The sequence below is a fragment of the Simochromis diagramma genome, unplaced genomic scaffold (genome assembly GCF_900408965.1).
Source record: "Simochromis diagramma unplaced genomic scaffold, fSimDia1.1 OVJJ01000433.1, whole genome shotgun sequence".
Lineage (NCBI taxonomy): Eukaryota > Metazoa > Chordata > Actinopteri > Cichliformes > Cichlidae > Simochromis > Simochromis diagramma.
Genome location: NW_024387031.1, coordinates 180,084 through 197,581, shown reverse-complemented (window position 1 = coordinate 197,581; position 17,498 = coordinate 180,084). Strand labels below are relative to the sequence as shown.

At 41.8% G+C, this 17,498-nt stretch overlaps 4 protein-coding genes across 6 annotated transcripts in view; 3 read left to right on the top strand and 1 right to left on the bottom strand.

The window, feature by feature from the left end:
- LOC120740573 (NLR family CARD domain-containing protein 3-like) overlaps positions 1-17,498 on the top strand; it is a 131,227-nt gene that overhangs the window by 48,903 nt on the left and 64,826 nt on the right. The gene's annotated exons all lie outside the window — the stretch shown is intronic.
- Positions 1-17,498, top strand: part of LOC120740574 (NACHT, LRR and PYD domains-containing protein 5-like) — a 111,665-nt gene that overhangs the window by 48,728 nt on the left and 45,439 nt on the right. The gene's annotated exons all lie outside the window — the stretch shown is intronic.
- LOC120740733 (NLR family CARD domain-containing protein 3-like) overlaps positions 1-17,498 on the top strand; it is a 35,636-nt gene that overhangs the window by 5,785 nt on the left and 12,353 nt on the right. Inside the window, exon 8 of the mRNA XM_040043211.1 lies at positions 569-615. Within this exon, the coding sequence (XP_039899145.1) occupies positions 569-615 (47 nt within the window). The remainder of the gene's footprint in view (positions 1-568; positions 616-17,498) is intronic.
- On the bottom strand, positions 9,201-17,438 carry LOC120740588 (polymeric immunoglobulin receptor-like). Its single transcript, XM_040043046.1, has 4 exons — positions 17,137-17,438; positions 16,649-16,984; positions 15,232-15,552; positions 9,201-10,592 (listed from the first exon to the last, which is right to left on the bottom strand). Exons 1-4 carry the CDS (start codon positions 17,174-17,176, stop codon positions 10,321-10,323), a joined length of 969 nt encoding a protein of 322 aa, XP_039898980.1. The 5' UTR covers positions 17,177-17,438; the 3' UTR covers positions 9,201-10,320.

Below are 17,498 nucleotides of genomic sequence, written 5' to 3'. Positions count from 1 at the left end.
ATCTTCTCATTGAACCTTTTATTGTTTTCTGCATGCAGGACTCAGTAGGTCTATTGAGACTGGAAATAACCGTAGCTACAAAACAAAAACAATAACAGGAACAACTTGACTTGAAAAACGGATTCAGACTCAAAAAGTCTAAAGCCTTTGTCATTATCAGAATGAACACAGCAGTCTTTTCTCAAAATATTTTGTTCTATATATTTATTTGTTTTGTTTTGCACTGAATAACTAAGCAACGGAAACATCCTCACACGTGTTAACAGAAAGAGAAAATAGTATTTGAAGCACAGTGTTCATTGTAGTGACAGAAACACAGGGAGGCAGAAAATAAAGCAGACTGAAGGTTGTATTTAGGTATTTAGATAATTTAAGAACCTGGTACAGACCAGATGATTAATTTTTTTAATTGTGCTTTGATACATAAAACCTTAGAACCGTAGAAAGTGTATATCTGTTTGACTTTATTAAGAGATAAAATAAAACACAAGGTTATTTTTCTAGAAAAGATGAATCAGAGAACATAAAGGCCATGTCTGCACACTAAAAGATAATGTGCTCATTTCAGTGTGGAGCCTCAAGGAGTCCAGTGGATGAGACCAGGTCTAAGGAAATGTAAGTATTTTTGATTTATGAGCTGCATTCACACAATCTTGTACTGTTCTACATTTTTTCTCACTGTTCCTTTTAGATTTCTGTGATCTGACGCTGGATCCAAACACAGCACACAGAAACCTCAAACTGTCTGACTACAACAAGGAGGTGACACATGTGGAAGAAGATCAGCTGTATCCTGATCATGATCTTAGGTTTGATCACCGGCCTCAGCTGCTCTGTACCAACAGTCTGAGTGGTCGCTGTTACTGGGAGGTCGAGTGGAGAGGAGAAGTTCATGTTGCAGTAACTTATGGAGGAATCAGTCGGAAAGGGGCTGGTGATGACAGCAGGTTTGGAAGGACTTACCAATCCTGGAGTCTCTACTGTCGTGATAATATAGGTTACTATGGAAATCATGATTACATTGGAAGAGCCATCCCTCTTCTCCCCTCAACTCTCTCTCACAAAGTAGCAGTGTATGTGGACTGTTCTGCAGGAACTGTGTCCTTCTACAGTGTCTCTTCTGATAAACTGATCCACCTGCACACCTTCAGCACCACCTTCACTGAACCTGTATATGCTGGGTTTAGGGTGAAGCCTGACTCTAGTATCCACCTCTGTGCTGACTCACAATAATGAACTTACTGTGCAGAGAAATATTCTCACATTGGTGTTTCATACTTTTTCCTCATTTAGTATATCAGGTATACTGTCTCGTACATATATTAGTAGGGATGGGTATCGTTTAGGTTTTGTCCGATACCGGTGCCAAACCGGTACTTTTGAAACGGTGCCGGTGCTTAAACGGTGCTCAAACCGGTGCTTAAAGAATGGAGAACACAAAATTGGTCCAAAAACCTCTCATGTTCAGCTGTTTTTTTGTAAAAAGATAACAATGTTAGCCTTTTCTGCAGCTATGGGGCATATATGGTATCACTCTTGGCTGGAAGCAGTGCTTAAACAATGGAAAAAACACAAACTTTGTCCAAAAACCTCTCATGTTTTCCACTTCTTCTTTGGTCATTTTAGCCTTTTTGGCCAGGGTGAAGGGAGTAACTGCCAGCAAACAAGAAGACAGCTGCATGTAGCTATGATGATGTTTGCTAGTTCACCTTACCTGCATTAATGTAATAACGTGGTTAGCCTACTCAACGTAAATTACACACGAACAACATTCAGCTACTCACGCAGAGAAGAACGGCTGCTGCTGCCATCATCATCCTCATCATTTCTGCTACACTGGCAGGGCTAGGGGCCAGGACTCTCCTCTTCGGGTTTTTGGGGGATGTTGCTCCACCCGCAGAAGATGTGCTCGGTGTGAGGTCTTGCAGCAAGCTATCAAATACGGCGCATTTCTCGGCTTTTAAAAAAAACGCTATGCTTCATGGACTCATTTTTTTCCTTTCATTAATGTGACCTTAGTACTCTACTGTACCACTAATTACCCAAATTGTTTTGAAGGATTTCTCCAAAACATGTAGTGATCGAAGATATTGATAGTCTGATATAATAAGTGTTTGAAGTTGTGCAGAACTTGTCTGTGTCACCATTTCACAGAATATGATCAGGACGTGACAATAGCCAAATTGTCCAGCAGGGGCCACTGTGGAGATTGTTTCAGATTGTTTGGAATCATCAATACAAGCACAAAGACTTCAAATGTTTCACGAAGTCTCGCTTTGCTCATCACTAGTATGGTGACAACTTCACAGGAGGTCCGTATCTCAGCACTGTCGTAGTTAAAGGTGACCTTCATAAACCGAGAAACTGACATTCATGTTTGCCACAGGAAATCCACATTTACTCCTAACTAAGGGTTTAAATGCACAAAGGGCAAAAATAAGACAAAAATAAGATACGAAACAGACACTGAGGCAGAGACTAAGATGCATAAACTTGACAGGGACAAAAGGAAAACAAACATGAAAATGAAACTGACTAAACATTTGAGACACAGGGTTCATAAGAACAACAGGCACATTTTTACTCAAAGTCCCCAGATACATTCATTAGACACTATTATGTCTAACATTTTGTCAGATTGAAGAAACCTTGTTGTATTTCCCATCAATTTCAGTGCAAAGTGTTTCACATGTAAAACCCAACATGGGAAATAGACTATGTGCACGTTAGCATATGCTACTTCCGGTGTGGAAACTCCTGTGGGGAGCTTTGTTTCCAGTGTCCTATTCGCGCCTTGTTTATGGCCCAAATCAAGTTAAGCAAATGAATGAATCAAGCGGCGATTTACATTTCTATAGATGTCTTGGGCATTTACCCAATATGTCTGTAAATGATGTTCATCGACTTGTCGATATTTTTTCCCCCGCGCCTCAGAGCAAAAGAGAAAATGGATTCAAATGTTATATTTCTCAGCTGTCCCTCGTTTATGTTCTAAAAATAACCAGCGATATGTGAAATCAAGTAGCCAATTTTAATTTTTGACAGTGCGAAACGTTTCGTCAACATACAATACTGCACTTCAGAGTCACACTGCTAGTGATCGATGCAGCGATTTTGTACTGTACAGGAGAGACGTCACGGAGGAGATCGTCTGCAGCGATCAGGATGCAGGAAACAATGTGATTTAAAAAAAAAGAAATTTTTGTGTGGCTTTTTTCACGGTTTGTTAACATGCTGTGTAGGTGTGTACTTGACTAGCTGATATCAACAAAACGGGGGAAACATCTGGTTTGACTATTCTATAGTTTGAATGCTGAACATTTGCCTGTTTAAATCATAATAATTGTCACTATACAGAGATGTGCTTCTGAATGTGGACGATGTGTCTTCTGCATGCAGTAATGCAGTTCTGCTTGTGTTGAGTGATGTAAACAACTGATCGATCTAAACTCTTTTTAAACGTCAAAGTTGATCATTAGATTTTTTATGACACAACAGTGGCGAGTGTTCCCACCTTCTGCTCTTTGTAACTTAACGCGATCTTTCCGTTTTCGAGTTTTGGACATGATTTTGGAGTATATCTACACAGTAGCGATTGACTGCAAAGTAAAGCAACCGGAAATGTACAACCCCACATCCGGTCTCAAACCAGGAAGTTAGCATTTTCTCGTGTACAGGGTCTATTCTGCAATTCTCCAGTTGAGGTGCTTGATCAGATTACTGGAATGCAAAACAAACAGCAAACAACACAAACAAACAACAAATCTCCAGAAGCAAAGTTAGATAATTATCTGCTATCAGATATTTATCATAAGTAAGCACATAGATGTATAAATCATACAGTAGACAACAATGAATGAAATAAAACCAAATGTTTACAACATTTTTCAGTTACAGTTGGGAAATAGCAATCGATTTGTGAAATCACAAATCTCAAAATTAATTTTTACTTTTTAGATTTTGGTCTTTAACAATGAAGAGTGGGTTTGGTCCTGCTGTTTTTGGACTCTTTGTGTTTGGAGGTTGGATCAAAGTTCTCATGTGTTACAGATAAGTGAAAAAAAAAAGACAATAACCTCATGCAGCATCACAGTTTAATGCAAATTGAACTTTAAAAAAACAGAAGCACGAAGTTTATTCAAGAGAAACAAACAAACCAAAAAAAATGTAACATTATAAATATCATAGGAAGTTAAACAGGTTTGCTTCAGAGCAGCATACATGTACTGCAGTGTCAGGAAACAGAACTAGAGGTGCTTTCACACTTTTAGATATGACATCCTGAAATTATGATGCTGTGGAATAACATCAAAGGACCAAAAAATATGTTGTATGCATTTATATCTACATAATTATAGAAAATATTTCTGTCTGGTATTAAAATTGTTCACTTTGTCTTCACCTCCCACTGCTGGTAAAGACGACTGTTAAGATGTATCTGTCCCACTGCACAAGTGTCCAGTGAAGGGGGGCATGGCTACGCGCAGGCGGGAAGGGGGAGTAGAAGTTTTGGAGGGTCAGTTTTTTTTTGTGTGGTTGAACGAAAGAAGGCGACCATTAAAGTTGGAGTTAACATACCAGTTGTGTGATTATTGGACTGGCATAGGTAACAGAGGGTGGCCGCTGCTGGGAATTACAAGGTTCTACCACCATTCGATGAGAAGACATCTTATGAAAGTTGGAAAAATTCGATTGAAATCTGAAGACTCGTTACAGACTTGGACAAAAAAAAAGCAGGCTCTAGCGATTACTTTGTCGCTATCGGGAAGAGCGAGGGAAAACACACTGGAAATCGCAGCCCACGACCTCAACACTGATACGGGGATGGATGTTCTTCTAACCAAACTGGACTCTATGTTTTTAAAAGAAGAAAAAGATCGACAGTATGAAGCTTACACAGAATTTGATCGGATCAACAGACAAAGTGGCACGTCGATGGTGGATTACATTATCGAATTTGAACAACGGTACAACAAGATGCGCAAGTTCAAAATAGAACTACCAGACGCAGAGTTAGCATTTAAGCTGCTAGACATCACGGGGCTAAATACTAAAGACAAACAGCTAGCACTTACCGCTTGTTCCACTATCTCTTTTGATAACATGAAATCAGCCTTGAAAAGGATTTTCTGAGATAACGTCTCTTCGCCACAAGAGGGCGATTCCGCTTACTTCACAAAGTACAAAGGCAAGCGTGAACGTAGTTCAAACTCAGAGCAACCCCAAAGAATAGCTGCAGGGACTAATCCACTTGACAAATATGGGAGGAGAATAAGATGTGCAGTATGCCAAAGTACGTATCACTGGGTAAAAGATTGCCCTAACAAAACAGAACATGTGAAGTTAGCAAAAGCTGAGGGATCAAAGAGTGATGTTGAAGAATGTAATATTACTCTGTTTTCGAATGAATCACCCTCTGATACACAAATCTTCATGATGGAAGCTTTGGGGTCTGCCATAATTGACACTGCTTGTACAAGAACTGTGTGTGGAGAGAAATGGCTTGCAGATTATGTAAGTTACCTCAGAAAGAGTTGCAAAAAATAAAAGATGAAAAGAGCACAAGGCCGTTCTGCTTTGGTGATGGACAAAATGTTCAATCCACAAGGAAAGTGACAATTCCAGCAAAAATAGGACAAACTAGCTGCAAGATAGAAACAGAAGTTGTTCCAGCAGATATACCGATGCTTTTAAGCAAGACTTCATTAAAGAGAGCAAGTGCAGTCTTGGATATTGCTCAAGACAAAGCAACAGTATTTGATCAACCTGTAAAACTTGAACTGACATCTTCTGGACACTATTGTGTAAACTTGAGAAATGAGAGCAACCTTAATAAAAACCAGCTAGAGAAAAGTGAGACACCTAGTGATGAAGATGAAATTCTCATTGTGACAGAAAACATGACAACAAAGGATAAAAAGACAGTCCTTCTTAAACTACACAAACAATTTGGACATGCATCAGTTGTTAGACTGCAAAAACGTCTGTCTTGCTCAGGCAATAGTGATGATGAAAGCATTACAATCCTGAAGAATATTATAAAAATAAAAAAAATGTGACACATGCATCCGATACGGTAAACCAAAACATAAGCCTGCAGTGGGTTTACCCATGGCTTCAACATACAGTGAAACTGTTGCAGTGGACCTGCATGAGCTTGAGCCGGGACTGTGGTATCTACATGCCATTGACCATTTCACAAGATTCAGTGCAGGAAGTATCATCACCACAAAAAGACTCAGGGAGACAGTGAAGCACTTTATCCACTGCTGGATAAGTATTCACGGTCCACCGCGCAGACTATTCAGTGACAATGGCGGTGAATTTAATAATGAAGAAATAAGAGACATGGCGGCGAAATTGTCACGGCGAGTGAGAAGAGCCGTGTGGAAGAAATGAAGGAGGATCCAAGCGCAGGCAGTCGTGAAGGTGGTTTATTGAATAAATGGCAAAGGAAAAATGGCAAACGAAGACAAACTAAACTATACTGGAAAAAAACTGAACTACAGCACAGAAACCAGAACACGAAGATGAAGGAGGGCGAGCAGAGGCAGACGATAGTATACAGCAGGGAACACACGGATGCGACATGGTGAATACACAGACAGACCAGCAACTACAATGACAGAGGACACGACTTAAATATACACAGAGAAACACAGGGGAATTACACACAGGTGGTGGACCCAGCTGGGGATAATCAACAAGACGAGACAGAGGTAAAACTGAACACACTCACATGAGACGCAGACCTTCACAATAAAACAGGAAACGAGAACACTACACCAAGACGCAGACCTGACACTGAGAGACAGACAGAGAATGACACATGGAACCTGAACTAAACTAAACGTGAGATACAACTGAGAACAAATCCTTAACATGAATAAACAGAAACATAGAATTCTAATAATAATCATCATTATAATAATAATAATAATAATACTCATAGCGCCCAAAACCACAACAATCATTCAAAAATAAACTAATAATCAAAACTCAAAATACTGGGTCGAAACTGACCCAGAACCGTGACAGAAATTTAACATTGAGGTTAAAACCACTGCAGGGTACAGTCCGTGGAGCAATGGCTTGCTTGAAAGGCACAAATCCTTACTGAAATGTTACTGAAGGTAAAGAGAGACAATGAGTGTGACTGGAAAACTGCTCTGGACTGGGCTTTGATGGCAAAGAACTGTATGCACAATGTACATGGCTACAGTCCCTACCAACATGTCTTTGGACAAAATCCAAATCTGCCTTCAGTCATTACTGACAGACCCCCAGCTTTGGAAACTGAAGTGAGTACATGGATAGCCCAGCACACTGCAACGTTGCATGCCATGAGACGAGCTTTTACAGAGGCTGAATGCTCTGAATGGATACGAAGAGCCCTTCGCAAACAGCTGCAATCCATTGATGACAAATATAAAACGGGGGACAAAGTCTATTATAAAAGAACTGACTGTCATGAGTGGAAAGGTCCAGGGGTGGTCATTGGCCAAGATGGTGTAGTAATATTTGTCAGGCATGGAGGAACCTATGTCAGAGTACACCAGTCTAGGCTCAGAAAAGTGGATGAACCACAAGTGAACATGGAAGAAACCGAAGAGGAAAATCAGAGTAAAACAGATGAAAATCTTTTAAAGACCCCAGCAGCAGTACTTGGTGAGGAACACGATTTTGAAAACGAAAATGGGGAGATGGCACCAACTAACAGTGAACCACTTGGCAGTGCAGAAAATGAACCGCTCGGTACTGCAGAAAACAGCGAGTCCTCTGATCCAATACAACCTGGAGAAAGAGATCCCATGTTGCCTCACTCTCATAGTGCAGTGCTCTCATAGAAAGATCAAAACTTAAAGTTGGACAAATAATTAAATACACAGACAAAGAAACAGGTCAAACATATGCTGGAAAAATAATCAGTCGAGCAGGAAAAGCCACGGGGAAAAACAGAAAGTGGTACAACGTGGAATACAGTGAGCCGGAGGAAATTGCTGCATCCATGGGTTCCATTAATGTGGAGCAAGTAAACAACCTTCAAGTGGCACGGTCTGAAGATGCCAAGTCATGCACAGATAAAAACAGAAATGAAATATTAGTGGTGAAGGAAGACATCTTCTCACAAGCCAAACAAACTGAACTTGACAAACAATGTGTTTGAAGTGGAGAAAGATAAAGGTCAGAAATGTATATCAACAAGGTGGATATGCGCACTCAAGGAAACACCAGGGGGCGTTGTTCCCAAAGCTAGACTGGTTGCAAGAGGCTCTGAAGAAATAAACACTCAAGGACTTTCCAAAGACTCACCAACATGTTCAACCGAGTCCCTGAAGATGGTTATAGCAGTAATATGTCAAAATCAATGGAAACTGAACTTTATGGACATTAAAGCAGCTTTTCTGCAAGGTAAAGATTTAACCCGAGACGTGTACATCCGACCACCTAAAGAAGCACAGAGCAAAGGAACTATATGGAAGTTGAACAAATGTGTTTATGGTGTTGAGAAATCAGTTTTACCCCGGTTCTTTTATTCGTCGAAACTTCCAGAGACGGCACCAGAACTCAGTAGTCATTTCACAAAACCTTTATTCATCTTTATTCATCTTCATTTAAGCATGCACTTCTAGAAGGGAAGACGAGGCCGGTGTCCCTCTCCAAATCTTCACCCCTTTGTTCGTTACAGCCAGCTTTATAGAGACGTCCCCATCATAAAAACCCCTACGCTGTGCTGCAAACTCTGTCTCTGTCTATGTGCACGAGCACATGAATGCCTACATGTGCGCGTTCCCACGTGTCTATGTGAGTGCTCGTGAGTGACTGTGTACGCATACCTGTGTGTATGTGTGAGTGCACATGAGTGAGTGTGCGTGTGGATGTGTGTGCGTGACAGTTAAAACACTGTGGGTGTAGGTGACTCCCTAGGTCATAAAACCCCTCTCCCTTCCAGACCACAGTTATCCAGTTACAAATGTTGAGACCCCCACCCAAACATCCTCTGGGGAATTTCCACTCAGCATTAACTCCTCTCGGTTTTACTTTCACAGTTCAGGTGGGGGAGGGGTCTCCTACAATCTACTGCTAAGTTCACGACACAGTGAGGCCTTTATTATATTGAGGGCAGTGTCTCTACAATAGTTCTACATTCTATGTTAACACATTTCTAAACTCTAAAATTAGCTAAACACTCCTACAATGGCCTGGCAGATGCTTCATTATTCTGGTACAACAAGGTGAAAGAAACCATGCAGAAGCTGGGGGGCACAGTGTCAAAAGTTGATCCGGCTGTCTTCTACTGGCTAGATGATCTCTGTAAGGTGACAGGAGTACTTGCATGTCATGTAGATGACTTTATGTGGGGTGGTTCAGACATGTTCTCCACAGTAGTCATCCCCAAACTGAAAGCTACTTTTCAAGTTGGATGAGAAGAACATAACAGCTTCAACTACATCGGGATGGAGGTTCACTCTCTTCAGAATGAAATACAACTACAACAAGATACGTACATAAAAAACCTACAGCCTATTCCTATTGATCACACCAGGACACCACACCGGGAGGCTTCTTTAACAGATACAGAGATGGACATGTTAAAATCCAAGATTGGACAGATACTGTGGGTAGCAAGACAGAGTAGACCCGACATCATGTGTTACATTTCCATCCTGGCATCAAGCACAAAACATGCTACTATTCAGACAATGCACTGCACAAACAAACTGATCAGAAAACTTAAATCGGAGGATGTTACGCTGAGGTTTCAGTTCTTGGGTGAAAGCAAATCCCTCAAATTAGTGGTGTTTAGTGATTCCTCCATGGGAAACCTCTCAGACGGAGGCACACAAGGTGGACATTTTATCATGTTGATGGGAGAAGGTTTTTGCCCATATGTGGGCAGTTGAAACGGATCAGGAGGGTGGTACGAGGTACACTAGCAGGAGAGACTTTGGCCCTTGCAGATGGGATCGACAGTGCTGTTTTTCTGGCTGCACTCTATTCTGAGCTCACCACTGGTGGTGGTACACACAACATCTTGCCAATCTGCAATCTGTCCCACTGCGCAAGTGTCCAGTGAAGGGGGGCATGGCTACGTGCAGGTGGGAAGGGGGAGTAGAAGTTTTGGAGGGTCAGTTTTTTTTGTGTGGTTGAACGAAAGAAGGCGACCATTAAAGTTGGAGTTAACATACCAGTTGTGTGATTATTGGACTAACACTACAAGGATATTATTGAAGAAACCGTAATAACAGGTAACATCACCTCTTTTCACTACATTTCTCTGAGAAAGTCCCCTCTGACACCATGAATCAACAGCACTCACTAAAACCTGCAACAACAGACAAGTGATGAAAACAAGTGACACAAACTCACCTCCATGTTTGTGTCATTTTCTCTGGTGTTCAGTCCAAAGTTCCTCCTTGTCTTACTAATGTAGCAGAGCATGAGGAAAACAGCCATCAGCAAAACACCATCCAAGGACGCACGCACAACCAGAAGCCAGGAGGAGTCAGGACAATGTGTAGAGACTCCTGCAGTCACACTTTCACTCTGTGTTGTTGCTGTCTGCAGTGTGGAAGCAGGTGGGTTTGAATCTGTGAACAACAAACAGAAATAATATCAATACTAAATCAATAGCGATACAGACACATGCAGTAAAACTAATCATGTTAGCATACAGGTTAATAGAAACATTTATGAAGCACTAAATGCAGCATTAAAATGAAGCTTATGTGTAAGTTCAATAGGGAAGATCTGTAATCACTCAGCTGCCTGCTTTCCTGTTCTTTACATCATTATTACTTTTTCAGATAAACCACAAAGTCACGTTCAGTGTCATCAGATCAGCTGATGGATAAGCTGATACTCACACATTTTACACATTAGACTGGGAAATCTCATATAAAGCACACTACATATCAGCACTGCTCTTCCTCTCTGGAATATCTTTTTATTCACTGCAAACCGTTTTATTCTCCGCGGGAGTTTGCTTCATTCATCCTGGCCGCTGTTTACATCCCGCCAGACGCAGATGCGCAGGCAGCTCAGTGCGTACTCGCGGAGCAGATTCTCCACACGGAGCGGACATTCCCGGACTCTCTCATCATTGCTCTTGGGGACTTTAACAAAGCCAATCTGAGCCATGAGCTTCCGAAATATAAGCAGTATATTAAATGCCCGACCAGAGAGGAGAGGACATTAGACCACTGTTACAGCACGATCAGCGGGGCCTATCGCGCGGTGCCCCGCGCTTCACTCGGACTTTCTGACCACGTCATGATCCACCTAATCCCCGCGTACAGACAGAGGCTGAAGCTCTCCAAACCTGTCGTGAGGACTAAAAAACTGTGGAGCAACGAGGCTGTGGAGGAGCTTCGCACGTGTTTGGAGACCACAGACTGGGACACAATGAAGGCTGCTTCTAACAGCTTGGACGAGTTTACGGACACTGTCACCTCCTATATCCACTTCTGTGAGGACAGCATTGTGCCATCACGCACCAGGGTGAGTTATAACAATGACAAACCCTGGTTTACTCCTAAACTCAAAAAGCTGTGGCTGGAAAAGAGAAAGGCGTTCAGAAGCAGAGACAGGGACTGCTACAGAGAGGCCAAGTACAGGTTCACTAAAGAAGTGGACATTGCTAAACATCAGCACTCTGAGAAGATGCAGCAGCAGATCTCAGAGAATGACTCGGCCTCTGTGTGGAAAGGTTTTAGGAATATCACAAACTACAAGCCTAAAACCCCCCACTCCACTGATGACTTGCTCTTAGCCAACACCCTTAACGACTTCTACTGCCGTTTTGACGAGCCACCAGGCAGCCTTCACACCTCCAACGGCCCCAACAATAGAGGCACTTTAGACACTAATTCCCCCACCTCTCCCCCCTCCACAGAGCCATCACCACCTTCAAACTGTTCACCTACAACACCCCCCTCCTCACCCCACACAAAAGAGGATTTCACACCACCTCCTCCCACCACAACTCTTCATATTCATGAAGCAGATGTGAGGAAGCAGTTTAAGAACCTGAATGCTCGGAAAGCTCCCGGCCCAGACGGTGTGTCTCCTGCCACCCTCAGACACTGTGCAAACGAGCTGGCCCCAGTGTTTTCTGGCATTTTCAACTCCTCACTGCAGGCATGTCATGTGCCTGCCTGCTTCAAGTCCTCCACCATAATCCCTGTCCCCAAGAAACCTAGGATCACTGGACTAAATGACTACAGACCCGTGGCTCTGACATCTGTGGTCATGAAGTCATTTGAGCGCCTAGTTCTCTCCCATCTCAGGACCCTCACGGCCCCCCTCCTGGACCCCCTGCAGTTTGCATATAGAGCCAACAGGTCTGTAGACGACGCCATCAACATGGCCCTACACTTCATCCTGCAGCATCTAGACTCCCCAGGAACCTACGCCAGGATCCTGTTTGTGGACTTCAGCTCTGCCTTCAACACCATCCTTCCAGACCATCTCCGAGGCAAGCTTTCCCAGATGAATGTGCCTGATCCCATCTGCCGGTGGATCACTGACTTCCTGACGGACAGGAAGCAGCATGTGAGGCTGGGAAAGAATGTCTCGGACTCCCGGACCATCAGCACCGGCTCCCCTCAGGGCTGTGTTCTTTCTCCTCTGCTCTTCTCCCTGTACACCAACTGCTGCACCTCCACCCACCAGTCTGTCAAGCTAATCAAGTTTGCAGATGACACCACCGTTATTGGGCTCATCTCGGACGGGGATGAGTCTGCCTACAGGAGGGAGGTTGAACGTCTGGTGTCCTGGTGCAGCCACAACAACCTGGTGCTGAATGCCCAGAAGACAGTGGAGATTATTGTGGACTTCAGGAAGCACACAGCCCCACTCCCCCCCATCATCCTGACTGACACCCCCATCACCTCTGTGGACTCATTCCGCTTCCTGGGTACCACCATCACCCAGGACCTGAAGTGGGAGCCCACCATCACCTCCGTCATCAAGAAAGCCCAGCAGAGGATGTACTTCCTGAGGCAGCTGAAGAAATTCAACCTGCCAACACGGACGATGATGCAATTCTACACTGCAATCATCGAGTCCATCCTCACCTCCTCCATCACCGTGTGGTACGCTGGAGCCACTATCAGGGACAAACAGAGACTGCAGCGTGTTGTGTGCTCTGCTGAGAAGGTGATTGGCTGCAGACTCCCATCTTTGCAGGACCTGTACACCTCCAGGACATTGCGGCGTGCAGCTCGGATCTCAGCTGACCCTTCTCACCCTGGACACAGTCTGTTTGACCTGCTCCCCTCAGGCAGGAGGCTCCGGTCCATTCGCACCAGAACCTCTCGCCATAAGAACAGTTTCTTCCCCTCTGCTGTTGGACACATGAACAATAACCATATGACTGTCCCCGCCACTAACACATGACCCTACGCTGTGTTCACTGCATCATTCCATGTTTGGCACTGATCACCACCTGCACTCATGTATATATCTTTCAACGTAGCACTCTTAATTCTTATTCTCATGTATATATCTCATGTATATGTCATGCACATATCTTTCTACGTAGCACTTTTAATTCTTATCCCTACTTTTATTTTTTCATGTCTATTTAAGTGCTATTTATGACAGTATGTTTGCACTGAAGCACCGCAGCAATTTCCTAATGTTGTAAACCTGCTCAACATTTGGCAATAAACCCCTTTCTGATTCTGATTCTGATATGTTTTCACCTGCATGAGTAGAAACACTCAGCTTTAGTGAAAGATGATGATGATGATGATGATGATGATGTTTTGCCCTCAATTTTAGCTCCACCATCACAACTTTAAAAAAATGATTCAAAGTGGAGCTCACACTTCTTAAACACACATAACCTTAGATTTCAAATAGTTAAAAAACTTTTAGTAATATAAAAAATGATGTTTCGTATATAATATGTGCTCTGATTAAAAATTATTAGTGCACATTATGACTGTGAAACTTACTATATTTAAATATCTGTATGTTTTTTTAAAGCTTCATAAGAAATATGGTTTATATTTGTGAATGAACAGAGGAATAAATTTATCAGCACAACAAGAAATTAATACTCTGAGATCGGACATCCAGACTTCAACAATTTGTCCTTTATTTGATGTTAGAAAATGTTGATGTTAGAAAAAAACTGAAGTTATGGTGTTCGACAGCCATATTCCTCGAGACCAGCTTGTTGCCCTGCTGAGGCCCCTAGCTAACTCTCTCTCTGATTCTATGCGTAACCTGGGTGTCTATTTGGATAGCTCCTTTAAGCTCGATAAGCAAGTATCATCTGTAGTTAGATTTCTAAAGCTAAGAATTATGTACCACACAGGGACCTGGAAAAACTTATCCATGCTTTTGTGACCTCCAGGTTAGATTATTGTAATTCTCTCTACTGTGGTCTCCAAGCCTTCTCTCTTCGAAGGCTGCAACTCGTTCAGAATGCTGCGGCTCGCCTTCTTACTGGCACTAGAAAATTTGACCCTATTACTCCGGCTCTTGTTGATCTACACTGGTTACCAATCAAATATCGCATTGAGTTTAAAATCTTGCTACTCACTTTTAAAATCCTGAATAACATTGCGCCCAGCTACCTCACTGACCTCCTCAATTTGTACACTCCTTGTCGTGCATTAAGATCATCAGGTCAATTACTCCTGGCCCAACCTAAGTTTAGACTGAAGACCAGAGGCGATCGTGCCTTTGCTTCAGCTGCACCCAACCTTTGGAATAGCCTCCCTGCTTCTATTCAAGCCTTGGACTCTATCCAGTCCTTTAAATCAAGATTAAAAGCATATCTATTTGACTTGGCTTTCCCGACCAGTTAAATACCCTTTTAAATCTTTTAATTATTAAACTTTTAAATCTTTTATTAGATTTTATTAAATGTATTATTTTTATTAATTTTACTGCTGTTTTTGTCTTCATAGCATATTTTGTATTTATCTAACTCTCCTGGTGTGTTAGTGCCTCTATCCTATCTGTGCTTGTGCCTGATTTGTACCCTGTTTTTGACTTATGTTGACTCTCCATATTACTGTGAAGCACTTTGGTGTGCCTTCGGGTTTTTAAATGTGCTATATAAATAAAATTGTATTGTATTGTATTGTATTGTTAGAAAGGTATAATGATCTCTCACCCAGTGTATCAGCTGATCTCAGGCAGTAGCAAGAATCTCACCTCAAAATCACCAAAAGTTAAAAGGTTTTTTTACTGTTTTGAACAGAAACTTACCATCACTGACAAGAACATATTGACTCTCGTATGAATCAGGAGACAGAGGGTTTCCATAACCACAGATGTACAATCCTGTGTCTGACTTGGTCAGCTGTGTGATGGCCGCATACAGTGGATACATGGATCCTGGTCTGTGTTCAATGCTGTATCTTCCACTCACAGATTTGTTGTTAGTTGTGTCAATGAGGATCTCCCCTTCATTCTTACACTCATTCTTACAAAAGAACGTCCTCTGTCCATACGCATTAATGGAACATACTAATGTGATGTTTTCTCCCTTCATTTCTGTGTGATAAAAGCCACTGTTTTTATCCAAATCTGTGAAATAGAAGAACATTAATTAGTCTGAACTGAACCAGTTTGTGGGGGAGGTGTGGTCCCTGGCTCAGCTGCAGGGGAGGAGTGGGGCAGTGAGCTCAAGGGGGCAGTGAGCTCAAGGGGGACAGGTGGTGGTCATTTACCCATTGAGGTTTCTCCCTATATATATAGTGAAGGCGGAGACCTGAGAGAGAGAGTTTGTGTGCTTATGACTTAGGTGCCGAAACGTAAAGCCACGTGTGTGGCACTTCAATAAACACCCCACAAGCATACAACATACAACATACTAGTGTGTTGGGTCATTTTTTACACTGTTGTATTATGATTATATTTCATGGATCAAATGAGCACAGTTATCATTTCATAATCAATCAGAAAAATCTGAAAAACACATTCTTACCTGATCCTCTGAGAATCAAATCTTGCTTGTTGTTGCATATTTAATGAAGTCATGCAAAATGTAACATACATACTCTGAACTTAAAGGGCAGTGTTATAGACCCTTGAAGTTCACCGGTGTGACTGCAAATGTTTTAGTATTTTTTTCATTTGTCTTATTTTTTGAGGCATTTCTCAGGACTCACAGCTAGAAGATGAGCCTGTATATAAAAAAAGTGACTAACTTCTTTTTAGCATGATGACACTCTTGGAAGATCATCAACTTTTTAGGTCAAACATTTCTTCTGTTACTCTCCATCATAGGAATTAAATTAGTAGATTTCATCTATTTAAATCATGATATAAACCATGATACTGATGCTCAAAATCAGTTATAGAGAAAAGAAAATCTGAACAAAAGCAAGATTTTGCTTTAGACTTTGATAGTTGGAGGTGGTGTAAAACTCAGTTTTAGCAGAGTCTAAATTTGAATCAATAAATCAGTGAATATTATTGTAGGCTTTACACTGAGGTGCTAAAACGTTATCTTAGTACAGTTGTCACATGCCATATAACATGGACACTTAAGTGGAATAACAGGTAAAACGTGCTTGTATTTATTGATTGAACAGGTTGATCTAAAAGTGGTCCACATTACTAAATTAGACCTGGGGGGTCTCCACATTTTCAATTTCACTCACCTTTACTAAAAACTCACCATTTGAAACTCTGACCTCAAAGTCAAAGTATGAATCTGGAGCAGAAGATCTTCCCAAACCACACCTGTACATTCCTGCGTCAGACTTGATCATTTGTGAGAAGCTTAAAAACACAATTCCTCTTCTTGGAGATACATCTTTATACTTCATGCTGTATCTGCCACTCTGAGCTGTGCTTCCATCTGTTTTGATGAGGATATCTTCTGCTCGCTCACATTTTTCTTTACAGAAGAACTTTGTGCTTCCGGACAAAGTTAAGTTGCAGTTAAGTGTGCCATTTGCTCCTTCAGCTGCAGACCAAATATTGTGTTTTGCCTTGACGAGCACAGCTGGACCTGTCAGATGAAAAATAATAATAATACATTTAAAACAAGATGGATAATCACAACATTATTTAGTGTATGTAGATAAATGTATTTCATAAAGTGTTTTATAAAGTTGAGTATATTTTGAATTAAAGAGCAACATTAAGCTCATCAGTCCTCACCTGACAAGAAGCAGAAGAAGAGAAAATAGAGGATTTTCATTCTGATGCAGAAAAGTCGTTAAACTTCAGAAGAACAGCGTCTGACTCTTCACTCTGTCAGATCATCAGGAAACAGAAGTTACTTAGTGAGTTGTTTCCTTTTTAGCACTTCCTTCAACTTTTTTAGATGCATCCATCACACGATGATGTAGATCAGTACTGTGAAGTTTCCCTGATGCCGTAAGTGTGAATGAAAAGAGTTTCAGACCAAATTTGACTTTGAAAACCTGACGACAGCTGGTTCAACCTCTGAGAGCAACACATGAAGCACATTGATTTTTTTTCCAGGTAATAAAATGTTCCTGGCATTTTATTCTCATCTG